The sequence below is a fragment of the Peromyscus leucopus genome, chromosome 15, assembly GCF_004664715.2.
Source record: "Peromyscus leucopus breed LL Stock chromosome 15, UCI_PerLeu_2.1, whole genome shotgun sequence".
Taxonomy (NCBI): Eukaryota; Metazoa; Chordata; class Mammalia; order Rodentia; family Cricetidae; genus Peromyscus; species Peromyscus leucopus.
Window position 1 is genome coordinate 53,970,767 of NC_051076.1, and position 10,503 is coordinate 53,981,269.

Here is a 10,503-nt window from a genome sequence, read left to right on the forward strand (position 1 = left end):
CAGTAGCAACATTACAGTTGAGAAGTAGCAACGGAAATAATGTTATGGTTGGGGGCCACCCCAGCATGAGGGAATGTATTAAAGGGTCGCAGCGTTAGGAAGGTTGAGAACCATTGGCATAGAGGGAGCGGGGCACTTTGGGGCTGAAGAGTAGGTGCCGAGGGTATCCACACTAAAATCTGGGATCCCAAACACGCTGAGGCAGCCTCTTCCCCACCTAGGATCCTGGAGGTTCCCTATGCCTACCAGTGCTGTGCCTATGGCATCTGTGCCGGCTTCTTCAAGACCTCCGGGCAGTGGCAGGCTGAGGACTCTCGTTTGGAGGAAGAAGAGGCCCCAAAGAGGCCCCTGGGTCTCCTTGCTGGACAAGCGGAGAACCACTGTGAGTAGACGGGAACTTGGTTGAGGGTGCCCAGGACTCTGGAGAGGAATTTGGAAAGGGGTTTTAGAGAAGTATTAGTGGGGATGCCTGTGACCTGGAAGGGACTGTCCCACTGTCGGCACACTTACGAGTGATTGTTGCAGAAGAAAGACCATGAGGATGGGAGCCCCTCACACCCACACCTCTCTTAACCCCTGCCCTCAGGGGTCACTCGCTTCATCTTAGGGGCTGCCTCCTTGTAGCACACAGTCTGTTCTCAGAGAAAATGATTGATTAGTACATCAACTGAGATGGACTACAATTAGAATAGAATTCAATTAATTGAATTAAACCTGTTTTCAGTGGGGGGAAACACCGTACACTCTGTCCTAGAACTAAATGGAACATTTCGGGGATTATTGCTCCCAAGACTGCATGTCCTTTGCCCTTATTCTTCCTATGAATTCAGGTGTGAAATTTAAGTAGCCACTGAATAAACAGCCCTAGTGAGTGAACAGGTTGTCTTGGGCCAGATATGTCTATTTCTGGAAGAGTTGGGGTGAAGGGAAAGTTGGAGGTGGGCAGCCAGGGGGTCCTGGGGGTTGTCTATAAAGGATGTCTTATATAAAAGGGAGAGAAGAGTCTTTCCTCTCCCCAAGCCCTGTGTTCCCAACCTCAAGCAGAGTTAGGATAGAGAAAGAAGTATTGCCTGTTGGATTTCATTTTCCATCTTGAACTTCCCCAATATCTCAGAGAAACTGAACAGAAAAAAAAAAACAACATTAAATGGAAATCTGAGTGTGGTACTGCTGCACATCTGGAATCCAGGACTCCAGAGGTGGAGGCAGGAGAATCAGATGTTCAAGGTCATTGTCATCTACATAGTCAGTTCAAGGCTAGTCTGGGTTACGTGAGACTCATTTACAGCGCCCTCATGCTGGTATTAGGATATAGACAAAACTCAATCCAAACCCAACTATACCATGTACCATTTGGGTTGCCTTCAACATGATTTAACCTCAGTTTCGTAGGTTTTTTTTTTTTTTTTTAACTCTTTGGGGGCTTGCCACTCAGCTCCCAAATAAATACATGGAGACTTATTCTTACTTATGCATGCCTAGCTTCAGATTGGCTTGTTTCTAGCCAGCTTTTCTAACTTACATTACCCCGTTTTTCTTTAACTACATTTTGTCTCTGGGCTTTTTACCTTTCTTTATTGTATATGTCTTTCTTTCCTTTTTACTCCATAGCTGGCTGTGTGGCTGTGTGGCTGTGTGGCTGTGTGGCTGTGTGGCTGTGTGGCTGTGTGGCTGGGTGGCTGGGTAGCTGACCCCTGGCATCCTCCTCTCCTTCTCCTTTTCTTGCTCCTCCCTCTTCTTCTCAAGCCTAGATTTCTCATCCCATTTATTCTGTCTGCCAGCCCTGCCTATTTCTCTCTCCCTGCCTTGCTATTGACCATTCAGCTCTTTATTAGACCATCAGGTGTTTTAGACAGGCAAAGTTACACAGCTTTTCGGAGTTAAGCAAATGCAACATAAAAGAATGCAACACATCTTTGCACCATTAAACAAATATTCCACAGCATGAACAAATGTAACACATCTTAAACTAATATTCCGCAACAGAGTTTAATTTCCTTATCTTTCAAAAAAAAAAAAAAAAAAGATAATGCATCTCTCAATGGCTGTGAGGGAGGACTGGAGGGTTCCATACAAGACAAAGTCTGTTGGCCAATACTGCTTTGGGAGTCAGGGACACAGATGTGGGGATAGTGTCACTGTATAATCTAGAACATGGCTTATGGAAGTCAAATATGGTACTGTCTGGGGATCCAAGAACTTCCCTCCCATTGGATGGAAAGAAGCATCTCCCAAAGAGGGTACAGCTCCCAGGGGGAAGGGCACAGCCGCTGGCGGGCCGGCAGACGGCTGTCCCCCAGGGACAGTCCCCCAGGGACAGTCCCGGATGTCTGCTGTACTCCTTGGGGGAGTGAGAGGGGCCTGGAAAGACGAATGGAAATTTTCCTTCCACAAGGTGAAACTTTCCACTGGGCTTAGGTCTTGGAGAACCACAGGCCTGTTGAGTTAGTGGGCTGCCTGCTGCCTGTAACAGGAGCTAGGGCAGGGCCCCCCACTTCCTGTGAAAGCAAAGGAGCAGAAAGAAAGCCAGGAGCTGCTGTTCCAGCCAGATTCGATTTCCTCCTCATTGGAAGAGCGGTTACTTAACACCTTGGCCGTGACTTTCCCAGCCTCGGACAGAGTCTGTAGGTCTCACTCCTCGCCTTTCATTCATGCATTCTGGTTTCAAAGAATCGCTGACGTCCTTCCTGGAGTGCATGGGCAGGTGGGGGAATGGAAGATGAAGAAGGAAGGAAATGGCCAGGACTATGGGGCACACCTTGCCCTCCCCCCACCTGCCCTGAAGCTGGCCAGGTTAAGGGCAGCTCCACAATCTTCCAGCCTCCTGGGAACCCCCTAACAGATGTTTACCTGTTAAGGGGGAGAAAGGATGTACACAGGAACCACACCATGTAAGCCAAAGATGGAGACAAGCCCAGCAGGGTCGTCGCCTTATTCCTCTGTGGCGGAGGACGCTGATGAGGCACTTGAAACCCCAGGCACCAGCCTCGGTCCAGAAACCACTCTGGGGTGTGTGTGTGTGTGTGTGTGTGTGTGTGTGTGTGTGTGTGTGTGTGTGTCTGAGGGCCAGAGGTTGATGCTGCATGTCTTCCTCTATTACTTTCCATGTTATTTGCTAAGACAGGACCCCCTACTGAGCCCAGAGCTCACTGATTGGCTAGACTAAATTGGTCAGGGAGTTAGAGGGATCCTCCTGTGCTCCTCCACCCATCCTCCCATCTGTGTGCCCCCCATGCCAGGGCTGCAGACACATGCCACCATGCCTGGCTTTTATGTGGCTGCCGAGGATCTGAGCTCAAGTCTTCATACTTGCTGTTGAGAAAGAGGTTTCATGGAGCCCAGACTTGCCTCAGATTTGCTTTGTAGAGAGGAGGACCTTGAACTCCTAATCCTCCTGCCTCCACCTACCAAATTCTGGGGTCACAGGCATGCCCCAGCACGCCCAGCACCAACATCCTTCTTAATGTGTGGGGTTCGTAACAGGACGTAGAACTGCACTGACGGGCTGGCCGGAGGGAGTCCTATGTGATCACTAGCTCTCCTTCACAGAGCAGCCACCACACACTCTAGGCAGCGCTCATGGACCAAAGATGACTTGGAACGGGAAAAGGCGCAATATCGGAGAGTGCAATGCTCACTGCAGAGAACTGGAAATACGCAAAACCCACAGGCAGAGAACATGGAGCTACCCAAATCCTGACACCCAAGAGTAGAAATACATACGCAGGACTGTTGGATGGCCAGTGTTGGGCAGCCAGGAGGGGACACGTCAGCTTAGACAAAAGCTGGCTTAAGACAAAGGGGGGCATTCATGACAGACACTAGACCCAGGACTCCGGACATTTTCTGTTTTCCCTTTTCAGATGACCTAGACCTGGATGAGCTCCAGCTGGAGATGGAGGACTCGAAGCCACACCCCAGTGTCCAGTGCAGCCCTGTTCCGGGTGAGATGGGTGGCTGGGGAGCTGGGGAGGGGACAGCCAATTACCTGAATGAAAAGCCAGTTTAGCCTGTCCATTGTCATGTTGTAGATACTCTCTTTGCCCAGTGTCCCACCCGTTGGGGTGGGAGTCGGGGAGCCTCTGAGAATCCTCGAAGAGAGGAGCTGGAGTTCTTTCCCTTGGAAGCAGGGGAAGCAGGGGGGTCAGGAAGGATCAAACAGCCCTTACAATTCAGCCAGCCAGAGGTTATGCATCTAGGTAAAAGTTGCTCTCGTGGAGGAGAGGAGTGAGGAAGAACGGTTGCTGGGGCTGCTGGGGCTGCTGGGGCTGCTTTTTGAGAATTCCCTCAAGCACACACCACAGACTCAATGGGCCAGGTGGAGCTCTGGAAGAGCACCTTCTCCAGCCCACGAAGAGTGGGATCTCTCTTTATTAAAATCTTCCAGGGTGGGAAAACTCCAGTGTCTCTGGATAATTCCTAAAGTACTGTTTAATCCTTAGAACCAAGGAAGCCTCCGATGTCTAACCTAGAGCCACCAGACCCGCTTTGCTAGAAGGGATGGGGAGGGGCTCTTTTTCATTGATGGCACACAACCTAAACACTAACAATTAAATTAGTTAGCATTTAGTTAGCAAAACAATTAATTAAAGGCATGGCGGTGCATGCCTTTAATTCTAGCACTCAGAAGGCAGAGGCGGATAAACTCTGTGAGTTAAGGCCACCCGGGTCTACACAGCAAGTTTCAGGACAGCCAGAGCTACATAGTGAGAACCTGTTTCAAAAAACCAAAACCAAACAATAAAATAACATGCCAGCAGGCCATGCCAAAAGACAGCAGAGTGCTGCTTGGGCCAAGAACTGTTCAGAATAAACACAAAATGATGAACATTTAGCTATTTCTATTTCATCCCGCCTCCGTTTTCCAGGTTTCCATACTTTACTGGCTTAAGCCCCTTGCCCAGGAAGCTTTCTGCCCTGACTTCGCGCAACGCTAGTTCTCAGCGCTTAGTGGCAAAAGCACGCCCCCTAGTGTCGGATAGAGGAAGGAAGCAGATGGTTTGTTTTGCCAGAAAGCACATGCTTCGCCAGCTCGGCCTCAGGAATTGCATGTCTGAAAATCAGCAATCAACAAGGGTGAGGTAAAAGAGAAAGTCCTGAAAAGCAAGGTCCAACTTCAGATTGCTTTTAAAATAGCTCACACAAGCGGTCAAATAAACCGCTGAACATCCTATGGTGGGGTGAGCTTTTAGTTATTATTTTATATATTACAGCCAAACTGAAAATTGCCCAAAAAAGTTATTATACAAGGTGACTTAAGAATCGGCACTGGGGAGGGAGATGGAAAAACGCCAGGATCTTACCCATCTAATGTGGAACCAAGTTGCAAAACTCCACAAGTTCAAAGTATTTTTTCTTTTCTTTTTTTTAAGTTAGGGCCTCGCTATCATCTCAGGCTGGCCTCAAACTCATCATCTTCCTGCCTCGGCTCCCTGAGTGCCGCATGACAGGTGTGAACTATTATACTTGGCAAATTTTTCTCTATTTCCATTATGTACTCTGTCTCCCAAAGACTGATTGCCTGATGGGCATGCACTGTATTTCAAGCAAGGGAGAACCAGCCTGTGTCTACTCGGGACTTCTCGACCATAGAAACTTCGGTGATTGCTTAGGCAGTCACTGTCATAAATGGTTGACTGGACAGCTCCCCTCTCATTCGGCTTTTTGACCTAGCCGTCACTTCTCTTCACTCTTGTATGCCAGTCTGTTCCTTTTCTCTCTCTCCAAATCTTGCTTCTTTGGAAAGACAGTTTTTCTTAGCATCTCCTCTGATCTGGGTTTGCACTGTACCATGCATTATACTTCTGTGTATTTTCTTTGCAGCTTCTTCACAGTTTCTCCCCCTAATTCCTGGAGTTTTCTTAGGAGACCAAGACTGCCATTCTGAGACAGAAATTCTCTACTGTTAGTCTCCTTTGCTCTAGGAGTCGTGTAAGCATAGAGCCCAGCATTTGCCAGTGAGCTGGGCTCTGGCAGCCCCGGCTCTGGGCTTATGTCTGCTCTCCTCTCTCACAGGCCCCTTCAAGCCCTGCGAGCATCTCTTCGAGAGCTGGGGCATCCGCCTTGCGGTGTGGGCCATCGTCCTGCTCTCGGTGCTCTGTAACGGGCTGGTGCTGCTGACAGTCTTTGCCGGCGGGCCCAGCCCGCTGTCCCCGGTCAAGCTCGTGGTAGGTGCAATCGCAGGCGCCAACGCCTTGACGGGCATTTCCTGCGGTCTCCTGGCCTCGGTGGACGCCTTGACCTTCGGCCAGTTCGCTGAGTACGGAGCCCGCTGGGAGACGGGGCTGGGCTGCCAGGCTACGGGCTTCCTGGCCGTCCTGGGGTCGGAGGCGTCGGTGCTGCTGCTCACCCTGGCGGCCGTGCAGTGCAGCGTCTCGGTGACCTGCGTGCGGGCCTACGGGAAGGCGCCGGCGCCGGGCAGCGTCCGCGCAGGCGCACTGGGGTGCCTGGCGCTGGCGGGGCTGGCCGCCGCGCTGCCGCTGGCCTCGGTGGGCGAGTACGGCGCCTCCCCGCTCTGCCTGCCCTACGCCCCGCCCGAGGGCCGGCCGGCCTCCCTGGGCTTCGCCGTGGCCCTGGTGATGATGAACTCCCTCTGCTTCCTGATCGTGGCCGGCGCCTACATCAAGCTCTACTGTGACCTGCCGCGGGGCGACTTGGAGGCCGTGTGGGACTGCGCCATGGTGCGGCACGTGGCCTGGCTCATCTTCACCGATGGCCTCCTCTACTGCCCCGTGGCCTTCCTCAGCTTCGCCTCCATGCTGGGCCTCTTCCCCGTCACCCCCGAGGCTGTCAAGTCTGTGCTTCTGGTGGTGCTGCCTCTGCCCGCCTGCCTCAACCCGCTGCTCTACCTGCTGTTCAACCCTCACTTCCGGGATGACCTTCGGAGGCTGTGGCCCAGCCCTCCGTCCAAGGGGCCCCTAGCCTATGCTGCGGCGGCGGCCGGTGAGCTGGAGAAGAGCTCCTGCGACTCCACCCAAGCCCTGGTGGCTTTCTCCGATGTGGATCTCATCCTGGAAGCTTCTGAGGCCGGGCAGCCTCCTGGGCTAGAGACCTACGGCTTCCCCTCGGTGACCCTCCTCTCCCCCCGCCAGCAGCCAGGGGCCCCCAGGCTGGAGGGAACCCGTTTTGTAGAGCCCGATGGAACCCAGTTTGGGAACCCACAACCTCCCATGAACGGAGAACTGCTTCTGAGGGCAGAGGGAAGCGCGTTGGCCGGCCGTGGCTCTGCAGCGAGCAGCGTCTTCTGGCCTTCTGGCTCTCTCTTTGCCTCTCACTTGTAAATATCCCTCCCTGTTTGTCCTCCCCCACCCCCTCAATGATGGCTGCTTATATATAAAAGAGAATACAACTAAAACGCCATGGCAGGATGGCCAACCGCCCCTGGCTCCATGGCCATAACCAATGAGTGCTTCCAGGTCTTGGTTTGACCTGGCCTTCTTCAGCTTCGCTTCCATCCTGGGTCTTCCCTGTCAAATCCCAGTACGTAGAAGAGACCGGGAAATTTGCTTAGGAGAAAGGAGGAAAGTGAAAGACCGTGAAGGCAGTGGGGAGCAGACAGGGCCATGATCAGGGAGCACTCAGTGAGCAGGGAGACCGCATGGACGGGAGCAACCAAAGACGCGGGAGTGTCTCCCCTATGACTTGTGGATAGGATATAAAATGTGTTCTGTGATCCATTAATCTTGACCTCTACCATGCAAAAGTGCTTCCTCTTAAAATATGCTTTGGAAGACATGGCATATTATGTCCTTTTCTTAGAGTCATGGGATCAAGTTAGTGACTGAGAATTAGGACCTTTTCATTTACTGCAGCAGTAAACTTAATTATTTGATGATAGGTTTCTGTTTGCCCATGGTGGAATACTTATAAATATCTCACAGAACTTAGCACGGTTTTCTCCCAGGAGACTCATCTTCACACCATGGAGTGCTACCCAGAGGCATCACAAGATGCCACCCTCCTTGAAAGCCCCTAAGAAGCCAACCTGGGGTGAAGTGCCAGAGGTGACTGGTGATTCCATCATCTAGAACAGACTTCATGTTCTGCTGCCCACCCTAGTCTTCCTACCAGGCCAGAGACCTGGAGGAGCCTGCCTCAACCCCATAAGGTGGGGCAGGGAGAAAGAGACCTTTGTGTGTGTTCCCACACCACACAACCCACCAAAGCACCAATGAAATTTCTGCCCTCAGCAAGACAGGATTCTCAGGTTCTGGCAAAGTACATGCTGGGAAGTCTGTAGTTCTATGGGCTCCCCTAACTCGATGGTACCTTTGTATGGTTTTCTGTTGTTTGCCTCCTGTCACAGTCTGGACCTCTCTTCTCATCCCAATCCTTTTTCTGGGAGCGGTAGGCAGCCCAAGAGAAGGGATGTTTGTATTGTGGGTATTTCATTTTAGAGAGTATTGTAGCTATCTGTGCCCCCTGGATGCCTCCAGCAGGCCATTGATCCTTCTGCTTCTCTCTTCATGACCTTCCTTACCTTATGTTTTCCCAAGTGCAGTTGAGGGACTATGGAGTGCCTCCCACCACACTCCAAACACAAGAATTCAATCTCAGGGGGAGAAGGTAAGAAGCAGGGGGAATCCAAGACTCAGTAATAGGTGATAATTGCTTCTGGGAACCCCCAACATCATTTATATTGAGAAGACTGAATCTGGATCCTGAGGCTCAGTGGAGCTCCATTCTCTGCTTGAATCTTTTTGTGACCCTTAGCTGAGCCCTCTTACTAAGAACCCCACCTTTAAAACAAGCCGAGACGGTCCTTCTCCAAGTTTACTGGCTACCTTTCCACAGCTTCTCTGCTGTCTCCCTCTGCCCCCAGTGCCCAGGAAAAAGTCTGGCGTAGGTCAACAAATGGGGTGGAGAAATCAGTCAGAGGCCATGCATGAATCATGAAGCTTTTCTAAATCCCACGTGACTCAATGAGTAGCCCCTGGACTCTCAAAACTCCAAAGCAGAAGAAGCTTACTTTATAATTTCTCGGGGTCCTCTGATAGGGTCAGTTTCAGAGCAGGCATTCACTAAATGAGGGCACATTTATTTATCAATTGTCCGATCTCTTTATCTCCCCAGGGCTGATCTACAGTCCCTGGTGGGGGAAAGGTTTGTTTTGTTTTGTTTCCTTAGACTTGGTAGTTCTCTGAGATTCCCCAGGAATGGCAAAATTGGTATTAGTTGGGGGAGCCTTGACTTCTAGAAAATTGCCCTAGATTTTTGTTCTCTCTGCCATCACCACTATGGGATCATTGGTCCCTTGGAGTTAAGGATCCAGCCTTGAGGTAGAGTGGAGTGGCCATAAATTGGTGGTCAGGGAATATAGGAAGTGTTCCTTAAAGATGTCTTCTATGAAAGTGAGCCGGTCCTTGCTGGGCTGCAAGCTTTAGGTGGCACTGTTGTAGCCTTATTGACTGCTTCTAAAGATCTGGGCATCAGCCAAAGCTGGACTTTCCCATTAAAGAAGAGGCGAGGGATATGGGAGTTGAAGATGTCCTCTATAAACTATCATCTATCATTCAAAACGTCTAGCCATGGTGGTGCATACCTGTAATCTCAGCATGTGGGATGTGGAGGCCGAAAGATGGAGAGGTAAGGTCATCCTCAGCTACACAGTGAGTTTGAGGCTAACCTAGGCTACATGACTGTCTCAAACAAACAAACCCAAAATACTAGTTCATGTATATTTGACCCCAAATAAGATTGAGTAGTAAAGTTTCTTTGGATTTTGTTTTGGACTAAATTTCTAGCAAGTCAGTATGTTACTCCTTTGGTTCTCTTTGTGATTAGTCAAAGACCATACGTCTTCTCCTAAGCAAATTTCCAGGTCTCTGTTCTACATATTTAATTTGACAGGAAAGACCATGTGTCTTTGACTCATCACAGGATGGAAAATCAAACTGTTCAGAGCACATGAATCTTCTGTTGTCATCATTAACAAAATCTTCCAAATAGTGTCCATGTCAAAGAATCCACTCCAGGGCTAAGACGCCAGAGGTAGAACTGTCAAGACTTGGTATGTACTGCCTTGGGCTCTGTGTGCTGTGCCCTTAGCTAGTGCCAACCATGATCTTAGACTGGGGAGAACTTAAGGTAGACCTCGGCTTGCTAAGCATCTCAAATGAAAAACCAAAAACAAAGGTAGAGCTAAAAATGGAAGAGTATGAATTAGCAGAGCTTCTTCCTCTTGGCCACCTCTCCCGAGCCTTTGGGCTCCCTTTTCCAGGAAGAGCAAAGGCTTAATGAGTAATGGAGGAGAAGAGGGAAGAGCCGGCAACAGGCAGAAGGCCTGCGGGGCCAGGATGGAAGGAGGTAGTAGGAACCCCGACCTTCCTAGCACCAATCCCTCGACTACCTCTGCTCTGGGTTACCAAGTTCTACCTATGACCCATCACCTCTCCATCCCTTCTGAGTTCCAGTCCCATGCCCTCCCCAGCCATGTGAAATATAAAAATTGTCAAGATGTAAATATCCGGATTCTTCTGTATAATAAAGCACTGATGAAGTACC

General features: G+C 50.4%; 1 protein-coding gene across 1 annotated transcript in view; it reads left to right on the top strand.

Moving 5' to 3' along the window:
- Positions 1 to 10,503, top strand: part of Lgr6 (leucine rich repeat containing G protein-coupled receptor 6) — a 126,518-nt gene extending 116,015 nt beyond the window's left edge. Inside the window, 3 exon segments of the mRNA XM_028876636.2 lie at positions 222 to 382; positions 3,864 to 3,944; positions 6,016 to 10,503. Of these exon segments, the coding sequence (XP_028732469.1) occupies positions 222 to 382; positions 3,864 to 3,944; positions 6,016 to 7,280 (1,507 nt within the window). The 3' untranslated portion in view covers positions 7,281 to 10,503.